Here is a 21,000-nt window from a genome sequence, read left to right as displayed (position 1 = left end):
CAAGAAGGCAAAATGTATAATTCTCTCAGCTTTTCCTTGGGGAAGCGAGAATTCCCCTCCATTGTTCAAGGTAGGATTGACCTGCAAGTTTTTGATGAGAAATCCAAAGTACTGGGAGGTAGCTGTGGGCCAGCTGAGGAAAGACAAGGACACTGAAGATCTTCTGTGTTTGAATTACTGGAAGCAGCTGATGTAGACAATACAGACAGACCTCCCTTTGGAAGGACAGACAAACATACAGACAGTCTAGTAGGCTGAGGGAAGCTGAATATTTTATTAAGTTTCTGGAGTTTGCACAAGCCATAGGTACTAGCTGCCCAGCAGCAGAAGTTGGCAGCAGTGAATGATTCAGCAATGGTCTGTACAAGTAGAAGTACAAATCACTGAAGAGTGTGTGTTTGCAGATGAGGACCTGGGCCTTCCTCTGTTAGACACCCAAAGCACTAAGATGATTTTTTTTTTTTACTTTATTTTTTAATTTTGTAGATTCAGTCATCTGGGTTGGGTTTTGTTTCATCTGACATCAGACCTCCTCACTGGAGCTAAGTTTCCTTTAGAGTCAGTGGAGAGAAGCATCTCCTCGGACACAGCTAGGTCAAATGACTCTTTTCCTGCAAGGTTTCTTTTTGTCTGCTGACTGTAAAGGGAGCCTCACAGAGAAGAAATCTTTAGAAAAATAGACTAAAATATATGAGAAAATTTAACATTAGAAAATATTAGTTTGAATAACCAGATCACATGAAATATTCAGGTTATATCTGGATTGGTAAAATGAAGAGGGCCAAGACATGGGCGTAAGGAGCTATCTGTACTGCCTCATTGTCCCTTGTGAGCCAGTTAGGCCAGATGGTTATATTTGCTAGCATAAATGGAGCGCAGGGACCAAAGACACCTACTAGGACCAGTCATGACATGCATATGATGAGACAGAGGGATGATTAGTGTGCAGGTATGTTCCTCCTACTCCCACCCCAAAAGTGACAGAGGAGTGCAGAACCAAAGGAGAAGGGTATAGGTAAGGCCAGATGTGGTGTGTTTGCAGCAGATGTAGACTGCCTTGCACGAGGCAAGAGAGATGCAGAGCATTGAAAAAAAGTTCGTAAGGAGCGCTGTGAGGCACCTTGCTTTGCCCATGTAGTGTGTCAAGAAGAAAGCACGGGATGTAGAGGTATGAGGCAGGCAACCGGGGGCACCTCTAAGCAGAAAAGTTATACAAAGTTTTGACTGCTTTTCTACTGTAATACGAACAAGAATTGGACAAAAATGGGTGTATGTAACTATCCAAACAAATCCTGAGGAAATGTCAATAACAATTAAAATGAACCCTGAAAACAATATCATGGAGGAACAGAGCCCTTCCCCTGTCTGTGACATGGCATGATTCAATGGGACTTGCTGGCTGGGCAGGACATGCACTCCATACATCAGAGAAATGTGATATTAAATATCAGTAAAAGGAAAAGGTTTGTATAATATTAAATGCATGCAAGCAAAACCAGTACTGGCACTGAGGGCCTTACAAATGTTCAACTTGATAAAAATCCTAATGGCGATAGAGCCATGAAAGGACACTTTGTGTGCTGAATATATTCAGTAAGCATTTCCTGAAGTGTCTGAAAGCAAAGCTTCATTCTGCAGCATCCCAATAGACCTTCAGTCTACAAATTCAGTGTCAGGAGTGCATGTGCTGGAGGATTAGCAAACCCAGTAAGGCCAGAAACAGGGACAGAACTTCATTATTTTGCACATTTGGCTATAATGGAAAAAGAAAAGAAGCTGCGGGAATAGGTTTTTGATTAGCTGTGATCCAAACAGGAGGAGAAACTCTGGGCATAATCAAAGCCAACTGTAGCCACCTGACAGAGGCAAAAACACTAACAGAAACCTGTGATATTGAGTGAGTCCATTGCAGTAGGCACTCAGTGCAGGTACTGGCATACTTGGACTGCAGTGAATCATTTTCATTTCTCCTGTTGGGCAATAACATTTCAAGGGATTTGACGCATTATCTGCACAGGTCATATTTTAGGGAAAGGTGCGTGAAATGTTAGAAGAGTGAGAGGAACTGAAATCTTGTAAATGATGCTCTGGTAACATGAAAACCAAAACCTGTTCTATTCATATGATGCAGCTGGCATAATCTGAAACTGGTTCACAGCAATGGCAAGGCGGAGTACAGATGATATATTTTGATAATGTTTTGAAAAAGGGAAACATCACAATTGAACCAAAAAGGAAAATAACAAAATTACCACGTCAGGTGATCTGCTTAAATAAAAGGCACTTGCGTTGTCATACCCTTTTGAAATGATTGTGATGAAAGGAGAAAAATAACATATCCATAAGAAACTGCATCCAAGGATTCCAAGTACGGTTTCGAAAGAACGTCTTAATCTGGTAAAATGGGAAAGGAAAGCCTGAATTTGAAAGCCCCAGTAGAAGAGATGAGTGACGGCTTCTGCATTTGTGACGAGTACCAGAAACGGAACTGCAGGGAACCTCTGACAGACGTGACAATGTGTGTGTAGCACCTAGCCAGGCCTTAGGACCAACACAAACAGTGTTATTGCTATGGCTGTATCAATAAGACCATGAGATTGCTCATGTCCATTATAGGAAAAGATTAAATCCCAAATTGTAAACTCCAGAGTTTTGGTCTGAGGGCAGACAAGCCTTTGATACCTAATCTGGGATCAGGTATTCCTGTATTTCCAAAGAACCTAGTAGGTGTTGCTGCCTTAGCTATTCCCAGCTCACTGAAGAGACCTTGTGAAATTATTCCTCTTGTCACTGCGGTTAGAGAACTTGATGTATTGTCTGCTTCGCTTCTAGGAAAACACAGGGGAGAGTCTTTTTGACAAGAATTTCAAATTTTATTTGAGGATTTGGTTTGGTTCTTGTCTGGGCCCAAGCCAAGTGGCATTTTTTTCCAGAAGATTTTAAACTTTAAAAACTATTTTTTGGATTATATACTGTCTATCCCATGAAATAAAATGCCTGTCATCCTGTCATCAAGGCTTCTGGAAAAATGAGTGATTAGTGAGCTCACTTTGTTCTGGTTAATTCTAGCCCAGTTAGATTTCGGGGGGGGGAGGGGGGGGGGGTGAGATTATGTCTGTCTTAACATTCTTTGTTCCTGTACTACATGTTCTGATTTGGAAACGTAGATCAGACAATCATTTTGACAGGCAGGCAGGTGGTACTGTTACATTGGCAGTACCATATCTATCAGAGTTAATGTGCTCTCAGATTGAAATAACTACACTTTCTCTCGCTGGTCAAGGTTTATATAGTAGCAGAGCACATCTCCATCCATATTTCAAAACAATGTCCTGTTTTATGATTACTGTCTTGTCCCTGTGGTGGCTTATGGACTAGAATATTGATATTTGCTGCATTTAATTCTGTGCATGATAATGAAACAAAGGGCTGTAATGCACTTCAAAAAGAATCTAAAAGGAAGTTATTCTGGCACAGCTGCTGCATGATTGACTCAGTTATCTGTCAAAAAACATTTGAGGTGCCGTGGAGATGCCCGTTGGAGATGCCCATGTGGAGCTGGCTGATAAGACACAAGACCTACAGGAGACCTGTGGCCTTCTGGATTAGCAGGTGATGGCCAGGTGGGATAGATACCCAAGGGCATCTCCAACAGCATCAGACTCCTGTCTGTGGGCAACTTAATAAGCCAGGGTGAACACAGTCACTGGGATCTGGAGGATGTCTCCTCTCAACCTAGACTAGCTTTTTGTTTGCTGAGTGGCTCTCCAGGCTAATACTCCATCTAGCATTATTTGGCATGTCCTGTGGTATCTGAGACATCCGTGTGGGCAGGCAGACATGACACAAGACCCATGAGAGACCAAAGACTTTCTGGAATGGGGAGGGTGTAGGGATGTCAAATAGCACTAGATATCTGACCTGTGGGCAACTGAACCAATCTCCTAAATTTTGCTCTTTCTGTAATGACTTAAGACACATTGCTCACCTTGGTTACCCTTGGACACTTAATATATAGGGATCTACAAGAAGGAACTGAATATTACCCTGTGTGTTGACTTACAGTATTCACTGTGTGGCACAGCAGAAAAATATCAAACAATGAGTTGCAGGAAAGCTGTTCAGATTAATCATTCAGATTAATTCAGGGTGTTTTCCTTTTTCTTACAAAAAAATAGCATGAATTCTGAAATAACATTTGGTTCTTCTCTTGGACAGCTTTTTAAGAAAAAGCCATATGGCACAGAAAGACAATTTGAAAAAAAGAAATTATAGTCTTACTTTTCAACTCTGAATCCAATGAAATTATAAGATGTACTTTCAGATGAGGGTGAATCTTTTCAAATTAAAGAAGAAATAAGAAAGCTTCTGAATTTGAGCTTTGTGTACAATACTTGATTGAAAAAAATGTGGCTGAATCATCAGCCCTGTGGAGTGAGTATTTTATGAACCACCCCAAAGGAGAGTTTATAGAAGTTCTAAAATACTTGTTACCATTTATTTATTTCCTTATCTGCTCAGGTGCCCTAGCTGTGCTTGTTGTGTAATTTGTTCTTCATTTATGTGTTTTGATTGCTCCTAGGCTTATAATTTAAGACTAGCAGTAAAACTGAGCAAACTGTATGGCTGTCATTGGTGTATTTTGGCCTGCTACCTTAGGGTGTTGAGCACTCCTGTAGGAATAGAAATTTGAAGTATATTCAGCATCTGATAGAATGGCAATTAATACTTCACACGCCTTTTGTAACTGAAGAATATTTCTCCTGTAAAGAAAGGATATTATTTAGTGTACTATGTTAGAAAAATATTTCAGCTTTTCCTTGCAGTGACTGCAGCTGCTGAAGACTTTCAAAGCGATCCTCAGAGAACTGAGAAAGTGGACTGAAAGACAGATTGCTAAAAGAAAGATATACTGTTCCTTATTTTATTTCAGGAAAAAGACAAGCTAAATTATTACATTCTAAAATTCAGTTGGGAATTCTCACTTATAGCTTCCAGCTTTTGTAAATACTTTAGGTCTATAAAAATATAACGTCATAATTTTGTAATCATGTTGCTGGACAGATCCCTAGGAGAAAAACAGAACAAAAGCAATCGGGTTCATCCTTAGTATTCCACCCATCCCTTTCAATACAAACTTTAAGAACTCTAAGACTCAGATTTTCTTCTTTTTATAGGTGAGAAGTCATGCTATCTTACTTAAAATTTTAATAGCAGCAAAGTTATCTTTTATCATTACTTCAGTTCATCCAATACTTCCTCGCTCTGATTTTATCCATAAGTCACTTTGAAGCCAGTTGGTACAGGCACTGATGTTTGGTGATTGCTAAACATGGATCATTTTAGCTCTGATTCATCGTAACTAATTCAGCTGAGGTATCTAATTTGGAAACCTGGTTGCCTGAGGGTCTCTCTATAATTTATGAACTTAATCACTGCTGAGAGGTGAGATGAATCAAAGCCTAATTACATAGATGTGAAGCTTTCACATTTAATATAGGTAGAACATGGAAAAACAAAGAAAAGAAACATTAAAAAAATCCCACAGTAAATTCAGTGTCGAAGAATGTATTAGTGATTGAGTTTTCACCACGCCAGCAAATCAGTGTCTTTAACAAATAACATCATTTGCTATTCTCCTTCCACAGAGAGTAGCAGCCTGTTTCAATCACTCATGTCACTCCAGTCACTGACAGCTCCCCTTCTCCTTCACGCTTTCCCTTCTCTTTTCCGCTTCTACACCTTCTGCAGCTGTTTTATGTTTCTGCCTAAACATGTCATGCCAGATAATGAGGCAACCAAAACCCAGATGCAGTGTGACTACTTTATATGCAGATGAGCCTCACGCATATACATTTATCCCTGGGGGAAGTGGCAGTCTCAGATCTTAAATTAGGTGCCTCAGTTCCCCAGACAGCTACTGGGAGAGACTGGTTCACCTCCAAAGCACAGAGATGCCACCCTAGCTATCTTTCTGTACCCTGTGCAGGGAATATAGATACCCTCAGTGTGTGAGCCGAAGCAACTGAAAAAGGTAGTATTGGCTCCAGAGGACCCAGGTGAAGCTGGGCACTCAAATGCCCAGAAGGGAGAGAGCCCAGCGACCACTGGGGTGGAGGGATTTTCAGCCCATACAGCTGTCTCTGTTGTAAAACCTGGACAGCCTTGGAAGAAGTTTCCCCCCTCCCCATGATGCTGCCCTAAGCACTACCTGCAGCTCCCTCTTGCCAGGTAGCTTTCTGTCCTTCTGCCTTTGATTCTGGCATCCTGCCTCACCTTGGGCTGGAAAGGTGCAGTACAGTCACAGATTACAGGCATGTAATAGCTCACACTCTGTAATTTAAAAATATATTTTAGAAAGCTCACAATTCCCCCAAATCTTTTAATGAGGAAAAGGTATTTGCAGGCAGCAAGCAAATTTGATTTCCAGGAAGAAAACTGTAAAGTGAAATATATATTAGAATAAGTACTTAATGATTCAATTTAATACGGAGTGCTATTTTCAAGTTTCAGTATGACTACTTGGCTTTTTATTTTTCTAGTTGTGTTAGAAGTTACACAGGACCCTGGTTAATTTTTCCGAGCCATAACGAGGTTTGTTATTGTAGTCAGTGCAAAAGAAACCTACACAAGACTAAGTAGTTAAGTAAAACTTTCCTTAGTTTTAATTTAAAACAAACAATTTACAAAGTAAAAGAGCAATATGGAGTTTTATTTGATTAAAGGCTCTGGGATTTGCTATCCAGACAGAAATTTTACATGTTCAAATTTAGTTTTCTTTGCTTTTGCTCTCACTGTGATTGATACAGTCCCACTGCAGGAAATTCCTGTTCCTCACTGGGAAGACACCACATGTATAACACCAAGGAGCGTTTTACATTTCTTAACCTGTAGAATTTTTTCTTCATGAACATGATCGTCCTTCAGATTCTGCTTTTCCTGTCCTCTGTATTATATGAGAGATAGCTGAATATAAAAAAGTTAGAAATGTGAGTTATTACTGTATACCAATATTTTTAATTTTAGCAGCAACGCGGTTTTTTGCTTGGGTTCCCTGCAAGGGGAAAACCCAGTTTGAAGGAGGAATGGATTCAACAAGAAAAAATATCTGCAGGTTGAGATACAGGCATACTATATGGTTTCCGTTTCATGATCAGATTGCAAGTCCCAGGATTTAGTGGAGTTTAAAAAGCACCCTGGTCCTCATGATCTGATCACAAGGCAGAAATAATACAGTATGCCTATTTCTTATTCTGTTTGTTGAAACAAGTGATCGGGACAATTGCCAAAATGTGCCATGTGACTGCGCATACAATAATTCAATGAATTGTAAAGAATCCCTCCTTGACAAAAGCACAACTGTGCTGATGAGGCTTTATACATTGAGACAAATCCTGTGTTGAGGACTGTGAGTCACACATACTCAAAAGGTTTTTGTTGCTTTCTTTTCGTACATCTTTTATTTACAATACGGTCAGTGCATCGTATTCCAGGAAGGTGGTATTAGTTAAGGCTTTATATGATTGCCTTCAAAATCCCTTAATAACAATAAGGAAAGTGGTTTTATTCACGAGTTGCATAACAGTTTTGCAGGGGGGAGTTTAAGCTCTGGAAGAGTCTTTTTTTTGACCTTCCTTTATCTATTTCATACAAAATTAGCCCTGATTTATTACCTAGTTTTGAATATGAATGTAAATATCAAACAAAGCAAATTATATCCTTTTCTTTGTTGTGATTTCATCTTTATTTATGGCCCAGCTTGACAGCCATTTCAGCAATAATAGGCTAATGCATTGGCATTTCTTATGTGTACCAGAATACATACAGACCACTAGGTGGAGATTTTACATTTAATATGTGTATCTATACATCCTAAGTTATACTTAGGATAAACATGTATTCACAGAACTGGTTTCATTTTCATTGTGAAATTAAAGTGAAAGATAGAATTTTGCTAAACTCATGAGAGCCATGAGAACATGAAGCAGCTCTAAAGATGTATGTTGGAGAGGACTGTGATATTTTGTAGACAGTCATTTGAAACACCGTGAAGTTCAACTTTGGCAAGGTTATACTTTTTGTTAGAATGTCACACTTTTAAAAGTGCCTTGGTCTAACAGAATAAACAAAAGATGAATTTTTTATCTGCACAGAAGAAGATATGTTCACTTATCAAATGATTTTTTTGCATAATTTACTTACATCCAGTTAATAAGAGGCATTTGAGTACAGATCTTGGACAGAGTCTCAAGTGAATTGTTTATCATTGATCTCCATAAATTAAAACATGGTTAGGAAACAAGATGTTTTATCATACTTCATAACACAATATGTAAGTGTAAGAAAGATATGCAAATGTAAACTTTGGAGAGAAAAACCCGAGATTAGATTTAGTTACGTTGCTTTGAAATTTAAGGTAAATTTAGAGTTTACAGAAACTACACAAGAAAAAAGATTTTTTAAGTTAACAGTAGCAAAATATAGCACAAGCAGTTATTTTTTGATACTAGCTTATGAATGCATTTTATTTATAAGCTATGGATACATTGAATGACCAAGAAATACACTAAATTGAACAGCTCATAAAAAAATTGTGTTCATTACATAATTTACATTCTCAGTATGGGTAATGTACATTTTCCACACATGCTATGACATTCCTCAACCTCTGTCCCATGGGAGCTGGTAAGGTGGAAAGGTATTTCAGCTCCCACCCCATCCATTGCTTCAGTGCTCACTCTGTGGAGCCCGATCCAAAGGCTACTGGTGGCAGCTCTGATGCCAGAAGCTGTCTACCACAAGCTTGGCTGAGACAGTTGTGTCAAGGGATCATTAAAGACACAAAGTTGTTCATCTTCTTTGCCCTGCGCCAAGGGACTAGTAGCAAAAAATATTCTGCTAGAAAAACCAAGTAATTTATTTCCCTGGATACTATTAAAAACAGCTGCTAGCTTTTCTAAGAAACCAAGATTATACTTTTCAGGTGCTGGTTTACTTGAGGGTGATGGAAAGTGCTTATAGCACTTCACGTCTCCTTCCTGCTTACTGTAAGCTCTGCCTTATATGGAATTTTCTGTTACAGTCAACACAGTGATATCTGGCTGGGAAATTGTTCAAGTACCTAAATACTGTTTCAGTTTTCTAAAAGGAGATGCTAGGTGTCTGCTGGTTGTATCCAAGAATTTCCAGTTTAGATCATGAGTTTCCTGTAGGCGTTCTGAAAAGAGAGATACGATTCTAAACAGTTTCACAGCTTTGGGAATGTGCTTTAGTTTTAACAGAAACATAGTAAAGATAGTCATAGCATGGAAGATGCCTATGAGAAATCCAAATCCAAATTTGGATCCAGACGTGGTAAGTATGGGGAGTTGACAAGCGTGATTCCTTCATGATGAAGATGTTTGAAAGTCTTAAAGAAAGAAAAGAATTTGGAGGAAAAACAAAAAGATAGAAAGGAAAGCTACTTGGATATTGAACAACACCAATATGAAAACGAGCAAGAACAATACTTACCGAAAAAAACCAAAGACTTTAGCCCAGTAAACAACTGCTGTGAAATTTTCATTATTGGGTTATAACCTAGAATTCTCGAAAGAAATAATAGTTTCCTGCATCACCAATCCTTGTAAAGAAACAATGAAAAAATGGCTGAGATGAGCAAATCATGAGGGAGCTTTTCCTCTGCAAATCCAAAATAACTAGACCTAGTTATTATCTCCAGAAATTGAAACATAACCTGTGTGATAAGGAGTTGCAAGCTGCAGTAGTCATTCCAAATTTTTTGTGCAGATTGTCATTTGCAGACATAGCTTTACTGCCTTGTTCCTTTCCTTTTAGATCAATGCCATAACCCTATGCACTGCCAGTGATGAATGGTACTTCTACAGACAGGGAGAAAATGGGTACTCACAGCCATTTCAATTTGTGTAGTTCTCTGAGTACCCCAGGTTTCCAACTAGTGATACATTTATGACTGATATACCTGTTGACAAAAACATATAACATGGAAACTAAAATAACACTATCTAAATTCTGCTGGACTACTTCTAAAAGGAGGAAGCAGAAACCTTTCAGAGAGTTGATGAGAACAACCAGAAAGATAAAGAACTGTGACAAGCAATGGTTGATGTTAAAATGCTGACAAAGTATTTTAAGGTTTCTATCTCCTAAAAGGCTGTCTGTTACTGCAAGGGCAGTAGCATTTGACTTAATCTTTTCTAATATTTTATAGTTGGAATGATGCTGGATAAAGCACTAAAAATGTGCTTTTATGAATAGTTTTGCACTGCACCGGGATGGATCTGTTTTGCTATGACACAATGCACATATGCTTTTTAGACCAAGGTAGACATAGTAAAAATGCTTTGCATTTATATACACTAATCTATCAAAATGTCAATACCTGTAGCTTGTTATTCAAAATTCAATAAGGAACCGATCGGAAAGATTAGCCTGATTGTCAAAGGCACTGAGCTTGTATCGGCTGTTGAAAGTGGTAGGGATACTTGGGTGCCTAATAATGCTGTAAATACTGACATTTGAAAAATTTGGCCAATACGGCTTGTGAACAACTAATGAGGCAGTGTCAGGTGCACACAGTAAATGAAGTTTATAATGGCTGGATAATGATACAAAAAGAAGTTCAGTGATTTGTCTTTGCTCCAATGTGCCATTAGAGTCACAGCAGGAGTTAAAATTCAGGAAGTGCTCACTTCTAACATCTTTCTCAAGCTACTGGAATATGCGGAATAGTGGTTGGATGAGACTCTGAAGGGCTGAAGTGGAAGGCTGGTTGCTCCGTGATACCCAAGAGACAATCAGTTATTTAAAAAGGCAAAATAGGGCAATAACGTACTCACAATTTCTGAAGTTTGCATAGTCCAAAGAATGTGTTCCTTGATGTTGTCTGAATGCAATTGTGTTGCAGAAATCCAGGACAGGTAAGGTAAGAGAGCCGGGATAATCATGAATCATTAATTTCTTCGAAATGCAGATGTTTTATAATCCCATATTTATCCCCTTCTGCCATTTTAAGCACACCACTAAATTAATGCGTGGTGTAACACCACTGAAGTCAGATTCAATATTTCCCACCAGAACAGAACTTTCTAATGACTTCTTTGAGGCTATTCTGTATGTGTCTGTCTCCAGAGCGTGTCATGTCCCATTTCCTGATTATGTTTTTGGAATAGAAGATCATAGACTATAAAGAAGAAGATAGAAAGCACTGGAGGCTGGGGAGAAAAGCCAATATTGTTCCAGGCTACAGGTATATTATTTTGAATTTTATTAAATGTTAACCATCACTAGCCATTCTTCTCGGCACACTTACAGCAACGTACTTTGCACCTGGTGATGTAACTCAGCTGAAAATCAGTGGCTTGTAGATTTTGTTTCTATAAAATTGGTTCTAGCATTCTGCCCACTTTTCAAATCATACAGTCCTTTCACTGACTGTCATTCTTGCTAACCTCTTTTGGATGGAAGGCAGTTTGAGCTGTTGTTAGGAACTGTCAAATAAAAGGCATACACCATCCGGTCAGAAGCAAGAGCTAAGCTCAAATACTGTGTATTTAGGGGGTTTATGAGGATTTATCTTAAGTCTGGTATATGAATTCTTACCCTTGGAGCTGTCCCTATTTTCTTATGTAGACTTCATACCTGCTGGCTTTCTATGTATGCCTTAATCCTGTCAGAATTTATCTGAGGGAGATACCAGGTATGGAGCTGATTAATCTTTTGTTAATAACAGCAGCCGTATTTAAAAAGGACAAGTCGTTCTACCTGACAGTGTAATGTATATGAATATCTTCCTTCCTCATAACTTGATGAAGGGCAGACTGGTTCCTACAGGAACTTGGAGGAAGCTGTATTGAAAGCTCTCCAAGTCAAATGCCAATAAAAAGGCCATCCTACTATATAAAGAATATGGAAGATACCAGACAGCTTGAAAAAAAAATGTACTAGTGGTCTGTTAGAGTATTGCCTACACAGGAGAACTTGCCACATGTACAGCTACTTGCATAGTTCTGCAATTGGTTTCCTTGGTAGCTTAGCAACAAAAAAGAAAGAAAAAAGGGAAAAAATTAAAAAGATGCTTTATTTAATCTTTTAAAACAGTAAGGTGCAGTTTCATGACAAAATGGTGGTATTTCTTATTAGACAGACTTATTTTCTGCTTACTTATTGCAGTGAGCAAGACTAGATCTCTGTGTATTGCATACAAAACTTCCTACATCCGTGCACATCTGGCGACACTGGAAGACCAACATGATCAAAACATGAATTTCCAAAGCAAATGCCATGCTATGCTGTTTAAAAATTGACCACACAGGTGACTGTATATTGATTTTGTTCTTTCTATATACACCAGGACTCATGTAATAATTTAATAAACTGTCAAGATACTCATATTTTCTTCACCTTTGTATACTTGCCAAAAACTTCATCTGGAAGAGAATTTATCTGGTTGTGTGTGAGTGACCTGAAAGTAATTGGTAACTGATGTTTAAATTAGATCTTAACTGGTCAGTGTTGCAACTGTCAAAAATCAGACCTTACAGCTGGGTGCAGCTGAGACAGGGTTGGAGCCCGGAAAGGACTCTGGGTACATTCCATTACGTTACACCAGATGCAGTATGTTGGGTGCATTACCTTGCCTGTGAAGCCTGAGTTACCTCAGCTTCTTTGTCATCAGTCCATGTTGTTTAAATCCCAAGCTAAATCTTGAGTGCCCTCCTGGAATTAGCTAGGAGAAGAGAGGCCTCCCTTTGGTCTGTTTGGAAAGTACATGTACTTGACTCCTTGAACAAGCTAGCTGAAGACAAGCAAACTTCATTGCCAAGTTTTAGGACTGGCCCTTTTTAAATATTTCCCTTCCGTGATCCGGACAGATCTTTAAGAATTTCTCATATTAACAAGTATTCAGCCATATATAAATTTTGACAACCTGTAGGACTGGAGCTGGCAAAATGAGTAGGGAGCTGTCAGTCATCATTAAAAACCAGTAATCCTGAAATTCCTGCTTTGGTAACTTCAGTAATATTTGGTGGGTGGTCATTACCCCAATGCTGGCTGCACAACCAGTGATCTTTAGTCAGTGGCCTGGGGCTGACAGACTTTAAGCAATAGGAATGATGAACCTGAATAGCATTCAACTCACCTAATTGTAAACATCTACAGTGCAAAATGCACATCTCAGCTAACACCCCAAGCTCTCTCTAGACGAGAGAAGTAAACATGTTCTGTGTGCAGTTCATATGACTTGTATTAGATGACTGGTTTACAACTGTTGACACATGTATTTTGTCAGATGAATTCCACCCTGAAGTGGACCTTGCAGCAAAATACTCACAGCATTCACTACATACTAGTAAATCACCTAGTAAATATCTATAGTGGGTCAAACTTTTCTGCAGGCTCTGAATCGGGAGGGCCCATACATCATGTAGTATAGCAGTATGCAAAGTGTGTTTAGGCATCTCTTTGTAAAAGAGCTTTATGCTGGAGAGCAAGGGGAACTCTACTTACAAGAGGGTTACATTTCTTGAAAGAAGTGGAACAGACTTTAAATTAACAGGAGCACATTCTAGTTCTGTTTCCATGCAGCTGCAACCTCCTGGGTATTGGTGGAGACCTGGGAGAATGAATTCTTGAGTGCATGTCTTCCATATGACCCACCAAGTACATCTGATTAGATGGAATGTCATTCTGAGACCTCTCTTTAGAAAGGGATTGGACATCTAGATGCACCACCCCCAAATTACCTTAGTAAGGTTCACTTATCAGGAAGGCTATAAAACACTGATGCTGCACTTCCTAGGACTGCAGTCATTTACACATAATGAAAGGAAACGTAAGTAAGTAAAACATAAATCAAGTTTAATATCCTACTGTCCATAAGCTACAATAAGGGTAACTGAAACACATGTACTTGATGTACATATAAATTTATATATACAAACAAATGAGAACATCCGAGAAACTGCTGATGGAACATTTGCCACTGGAGAATGCAGATTTGTTTAAGTCACTACACTGCACTGAGAAACTGGATGCTTTGATTTTAGTGCAGAACAGAGGGAACACAGCAACTAAACTTGCCTCTTGCTTGCCAAGACACTGTCCTTGCTTTCTGGGAATCAAGGGAAGGGCTTTTTGGGTGCACCAACTTGGCGGTCCATCTGAAGAGCTGTTCCAGAGCTGTAATACTTTGACTGAGCTCAGGCTTTTGGGCTTATGACTCTTCATCAGCAGGCAAGAAGAAATATTTTAGAAGGGATCAACATAAAGCATTTCAAGATTTTAATTTTTTTTTAATGTTTCATAGAGAAGCCTTTCTTTATCCATTTGTTCCTGAGTGGGATGAAAACAAATACTGACTTTCCAAAAGTTTCCAGAAATGTAATTACCATTTTTCTGCAACTTTATAAAGCTGCAAGCTGGCACTAACAAGTACGTTCCACACCGCATTACTCTGCTCTGCTCTGGTATGCATGCAAAAAGCTCTGGGAAAGTAAAGGAGTTCCCTGAGCACATCTAAAATTCCAGATATCTCTATAATTATAGTAAATATATGTATGCAGTGAAAAGCCTTAGAAGTGTAAAATAGTCTAAGGATATTAGTAAGGGCATTAGAATTAAGTTAGAACTCTTCTGATAAATCTAGATAATTAGGCTTTCCATGAACCATATCAAAGATACTTGCCCATCGACTATTATCTTCTATAAAAAGTGTTAACATTTGTCAGCTGTACTTTAAGTTGTCTATCAGCTTTTAATGAAAACCAGAACATTAATGCCAATCTGGCTGCAGGGTACACATGTTTTCTTATATGGGATGGAACCAAAAGTAAATCTTCAAATGCATTGTTTTTATTGTATTTTCTGCTGATTATGAGTAGCAATTATAAGCCCAAATTAGGAAATCTCATGCAAATGGAATATCAGAAGTATACCAGACTATAAGCATGACAGAGAGAGAGAAATAGAGAGAGAAATCTAATGTTAATGCAAATTATTATTACGATGTGTTGATAAAAAGAACTGAATGCTAAAGTAGAATGATTAATGTAGTGGAGAAACCCATACTGCAGTACATGGTATAGCATGGAGAGTTACAAATTATTTACAGTGAAAATCTATACATGATAACGGAAGTGTTCTAGGACAAAACGGAAAGCCAGAAAGTGACTCAGTAAAAATCAGAAAGTTTACACCAGTTTCAGTAAATGAATATGTTTGGTGATCTCAAATTTCAGGCAAAACCATGGAAAATTATGAGAAAAGATCACTAGATTGGCAGAAGGTAGGAATCTCTGTTACATATGGAGAATATCAGTCTTTGGGGCAATCAGTGTTAGACTACCAGAGTGCAGTTTGGAGCTAGTAATTGCACTGGTACATAGGTGAACGGTAAACAGGAAAGGTGCAATGTGGAAGTCATAAACACAAATGACCACATCCAAAGATGGTAGCTGAGGGTTGATGGTAATGAAGAAGGAAAGAGGCACAGGAGGATGATTTGAAATACCAGAAAGAAGAAAAGGAAGTGAAAGTGATGTAAGAACTTCACTAGGAGGCAGGTGAGGAGGGAGGATACAAAGCAGGAGATGGCAGTGGAGTTGACCCATTGTCTTCTGACCCAACATGCTTCAGAGTCACAGAAGTCAAATGTGATGTAGAGGGAATCATGCTCCAAAACAGGGATCATTTATTAGCCAAAAAAAGGAGATTGATCTCATTGATCTGACTTCCTCATTGTTCTTTTGGATTGAGAGTGGGTGTGGAGATCAATAGGACAGAGAGGAATGGTAGTGTGATCACCACCAAGTGCGTATGTGCCTATGCACATATGCCAACATACGTATATATCTAAGTCTCTTACACTTGAAATCATCATAGAATAAGAATTCTTCACTTCTACTGGTAGAAAGCCTTACTGAGCATAAGTACCCCTACTTATGTGCCGGAGTTCGTGCACCCACTTTGAAGGATTCCCCACACAGATATGCAGTGATTATCCACTGTCCACAGCAGAGGACAGTATAATAAATAGGGATGCTACCAGAATATCACCACTGGAGCCTGCCTGGGGCATGCCTTTAGACACCCTGTCAGGTTTTTTTGCTGACCAGCATGGTGTACTTCCCTCATTCATTGAAGAAAAGAAAATATTCAATTACATTGAAAACCCCAGACTTGTCAAGCTTGTGGATCATCTGCTATTAGTGATTCAGTGTGTATTAGCTGGAGGAACACATCCCACAATCAGATTTTATTTCTGTATACTTACAGATGTTGCAGTACTCACCATGGTTCTCTTCATCTGCACCATTCTCACAGTCAATTATGCTGTCACAATGAAATGCCCATGGGAGGCATGTTGTATGGCTTCCGCATGGAAAATGTCTTTTGGCAGACACCACCAACTGACATGCCTTCCATCAGCCAGGTTTCTGAGAAAATATGGAAAGACATTTCCTCTATAGCAGAGCTTCAAATTAGAAAGGCCTGATAAAACTACAACCACTGCATCCGACAGAATATTTTCATTTTTCACTTTAAAGTGCATTGTATGTCATTTTAATTCTGCCTCTTGCATTACAGTGTCAGCTAGAAATGGCTTGCCACCACTGAAATTTAGAAGAGACAGCTTAAAGCTTCCATTTCTTTTTCTTCTCTCTTTCCCATCATCTGCAGAACACATTGCTGGCCAGAAAGAAGCTTATCAATGTACTTTCCGGGTAGACTGATTCCTTGATGGTGTGAGCATTAAGTAGCAGAACACTGCAGCATGGCTGTGGATGGGCAGGGAAGTGATACTTGGGTGTTCCTGGCTGAGGGAAATGGAAGTCTCATGTAAAGAGAGAATTTCCAGCTGGAGCATGTGGAAAGCCACTTCCCATGCCGAAGACAGCTGGGCAAAAGGGAAGTGTCCACTTACACATCAGGGAGTTACACCTACTAAGAACACTTATTGTACACAATTACAGTAAAATCTTTGAGCAATTGACAAGTCAAATCTTGGTATGAATCTGCAAAGTTGGTGTCTGATTTATGGCTTTTTCGGGGGGATTTTTTTGCAATAATGCAATTACATTTATAGTCTGGTAAATCACTCATTTAGACAAGATGTTCAAAGCAAAAGAATAGTTTTTATTTCCCCTATTGGCACACATCACAAATGACTGGTTTTCTGCAGAACATTTGCAGGAAATCTGCTCTATTGTTTCATTACAGGTATGGAGCATATGTCCATTTGCAAAAACACTTTTTCCCTTTCACAAAGTTTACAGGAGCTTTTATGGACAAGAAATACTAAGGAAAGATTGCTAAAACTGCAAAAAAGCAAACCAAACAAAACAAGAAAGTTCTTTGTATCATACAGAAATGGTTGTGGTTTTGCTCATTAGCAACGTCTTTGAAAAGTGACGTTCAAATTTGACAAAGCAAATTTGATTATAATCTTAGTTGAACTGGTAGAAATGTCTATGGACCCACCTTGCAAAAGCAGACATGCTGACTGTAGACACATGAGACTATATACAAGATTAAAATGAAACATATGGGATAAAATTACAGGGAGGAATGACAGAAACAAAGTGAAGTAATCCAGTTCCTATGAGGCCGATGGACAATTAGGGGCTATATAGTATCAGCAAGGATGGAAAGAGCAGAAGTTCAGCTAAATGGTAATCTTTAAAAAGTGAGTATGTTTTAATCTTATGTAACTAACACTGTCCTAATAATACTGCTTTTTGCAGGATGCAAAGAATTGAGGTTGAGACATGATGATAGGAGATGAAATACATAGTTTATTCCAAACTCAGGCTTGAGATCCAAATTCAGTTAATTTTGGAAATCTCATCAAGATATGCCTTGCCTTTTAAGTGAGATACCGCTAACATTATCTTGCTATAAAACTTAAAAGATTGATGAAGAGGTTTAGACTAGCTTTTCTGAAGGCTTTTGTTGGGATCCACTATGTGGATAAAAATAGGTAGTTTAGACTGGTTAAACTACAGATCTTTGTATATCAGTATTTTGAATAATGTTACAATTAGACTTTGATAGTTTACTGTTTTCATCAAAGTCCTTATGGTAGCACCAGTATTTTTATTTCTAACTCATTTTTTCATGTATCAGACATTGCACAAAGGTGGTACTGAAAAAAAGCTTTCTTTCTGTATTCATTCAGGGACAGAAAAAGCATTTTTTCAAAGTTCATGTATATTTTCAGTGTGGCCTGACAGTCCCTTTTAAAGAACTGAGTGTGTCCATGACCTCTCAAGAGAAGCAAAGCTATGACAGAATGCATGTGGGGTAGCAGAGCTGAAAATGAATCCCGAGTCTCTCTTCGCTCTCAGCATTCAATTAATTGACCTTGCAGACAAGAAACCAGCTATTATCCAAACAGAAAGGCCTTGGTCTTTTAGTTTTCTCTTTGCATCTCTAAATGAATTTTAACTTGTCTTAATTTGCTCTTTTATCAAGCATAGTGCATTTACTGCTCTGATGGCTGCAGTTGTTCCTGACACACTTTCCAGTAAAGCTCATACACAAAAAATGGTGTCATCTACTGGGTATCCATATCCATTCTCATCAATGTCTGCAGTATTATGTGAAGCAGTTCCGTAAGACTTGTGATTTACTACCCCGCAGACAGCACTTTGGCTGATGAATAGATACAGATAAAAGCGGAAGCTTCCTTTCAAAGCAATAATGCCATAAAAGCAGTTCTTTATTCACCATGTGATAAAATTCAGCCTTCAAATTTCTGCCTGTGATTGAGTTTCTCCTTCTCTACTTAATACTAAATTTCCCCTATTTCTCACCATAAACTTCTGAAAGGCAAAAAATGACCCAACCGTATCCCATATTACTGAGGATCAGCTAGGTTCATGCAACATGTGCACAGTTCTTGAATATGTCGCTGTTATTCAATGTGCTTTAATGAAACAAGTCTATAAGTTGATTGCAAACTAGGTAGTGCAAGCAAGGAATGTTGTCTCTTTCAGGCTGTAAGAACAGTTTTATTTAAAGTGGAAAACCTGAAACATTCTCTGCAAATGTTCAAGTTGTGCAAAAGCTCTCCTTTTCAATGAGACAGAGCCAGAGATTCCAGCACTGGTTAAAATCGGTTTAGTGAAAGCCTCTTGTTGAGCCAATGCTGCTTGGACCTGTTGTAGCACACGTAATTAAGGCACATTTCAGATGATAACAGAATATATTTTTTTGATCCTATTATTACTGCTTTCAGGTCACTGTGAGAGCAGACAGGCCAGTTTGCTTTACTTAGCCTCAAAATCACTGAAATATCATTGACTGAGAGCTCAGTGGGAGCACAGCTGTTGTTAAGTTCACATATCACTTAAGAAGGAAAAGATTAAAAGAAAGAAAACAACCAAGTACATCAAATGAATCATAAGCACTTAGAATTAGTAAAAAATTTTGGAAAATGGAAGGAGAAATCTTTACATTTCTAGATCCTGTTTCAATGAAGACACACATTAAAGCATACACAAAATTATTTACTTGCGCACAGATCTAAGTTTTCATAACTATTCTTTTCTACCAATATGTTTTTTCTAGCTGGGAAAAGAAAGACTTGGTTTTATATCAAATTTTCCCTGGAAAAAAACCCCAACTTGGTAGATTCAAACTACAGGTTGAAGAGATGACTGATGAACAGTAAGAACTGTTGTCATAAAATTTTGAAAATGCTGTGGATTGTCCACATGAAACATCCATGTAATGGCCTGAAAGGTAAGCAGCATTAAAGCAACAATGCAAATTACATACCATCTCTTTGTGAAAGCTATAAAATCGACAAAAAATTACACTAGTCATTAGGTTTTCACATTAATCTAAAATGTGCTTTCTTTAGGGTTCCTGCATTTACTACGGTGACAGACTCTTCATCCACGGTGCTCCACAGGAAAACAGCATCCCTGCACTACCTTTTTGAAATTAATGGATCCTTTACCAGGTTATACTTTTCCCAGGTTGAAAAGTGAGTCACACTATAATTTATGCTCAGTAGTTGTATGACACTTAAATATGATTGATTGTCACATTTATAATAGCTGGGGTTTTTTATTGTCAGAACTGAACAACTCAAGTGATCACTAGCCTGCATTGGTATTATTAAGGTCTGGACTGTAAATCCCTTCCTGACACTGAGAAGCAGTTACTCACAGAAGAGGTTCTATAGCTGCTGTGAACAGCAGTTCATCATAAAAAGAAAAGGCTTAAAAGTCTGGATTTAAATATCTTATCCTTAAATTTGTCATGCATAGAATCTCTAGGCAGTGATACGAAAAGTCTGGAACTGCTGTTGAAGATACCTGTTCTCTCAGCTACATCAGAAGATCCTCCTGGGCTTATCAATTCAGACTGATAAGACTTATTCAAGTGCTGAAATTTCAGTCACTGGTGGTTTGGACACAGTTTGGCTAACTAGCATTAATTACAAAGTTATGGCTCGGATCTGAATAACCTTCTTTCCACTCAGTAGCATGCCAGATTTGTTTCTACAACATGCCCAGGATTCTGTATAATTACTTTCTACAGGTCTTGGCATGTGAGGATAAGTGTGTGAGGTTTCCTTCTGGCTGGAAGCCTTTGTGTCACAGTGGCCTGTTGGCGAGAGCTTTTTGGGGAATAAATGCAAAAAAAGAGCGCTATTTATCGCCCGCCATTAGAGGGCAGTGAAATACCATCTTTTTATACAGGATTAGTCTATTCGCAAGAAATACTAAGGGCACTTTTTGAAGGTTACCCAGCCATTCAGATATCAACAGTATTTATAATCTAGTAATGTTTTGGAGTGGACTCATATATCTCTTCTAGGTATTGTAGAGTACGTACCTAGTGAAGCCTAGACAGCCTGTAATCAATATCCGTTTTACAATACAGATGTTTTCCCCAAAAACATACCACAGATGTGGGTTTCCCAGACATAACTGTGTCCTATGACATTCCCGAAGCTGCTGTACT

The 21,000-nt window shown here is 38.5% G+C and overlaps 1 protein-coding gene across 1 annotated transcript in view; it reads right to left on the bottom strand.

The window, feature by feature from the left end:
• The window catches only part of RXFP2 (relaxin family peptide receptor 2), a 102,907-nt gene that overhangs the window by 8,241 nt on the left and 73,666 nt on the right, over positions 1–21,000 (bottom strand). The window contains 12 exon segments of the mRNA XM_059825917.1: positions 4,825–4,912; positions 4,986–5,068; positions 7,468–7,513; positions 7,516–7,538; positions 8,203–8,271; positions 9,130–9,217; positions 9,514–9,587; positions 9,911–9,982; positions 10,860–10,931; positions 12,413–12,484; positions 13,531–13,636; positions 16,313–16,439. Of these exon segments, the coding sequence (XP_059681900.1) occupies positions 4,825–4,912; positions 4,986–5,068; positions 7,468–7,513; positions 7,516–7,538; positions 8,203–8,271; positions 9,130–9,217; positions 9,514–9,587; positions 9,911–9,982; positions 10,860–10,931; positions 12,413–12,484; positions 13,531–13,636; positions 16,313–16,439 (920 nt within the window).

The sequence above is a fragment of the Gavia stellata genome, chromosome 1, assembly GCF_030936135.1.
Source record: "Gavia stellata isolate bGavSte3 chromosome 1, bGavSte3.hap2, whole genome shotgun sequence".
Taxonomy (NCBI): Eukaryota; Metazoa; Chordata; class Aves; order Gaviiformes; family Gaviidae; genus Gavia; species Gavia stellata.
This window is presented reverse-complemented; position numbering and strand designations above follow the sequence as displayed.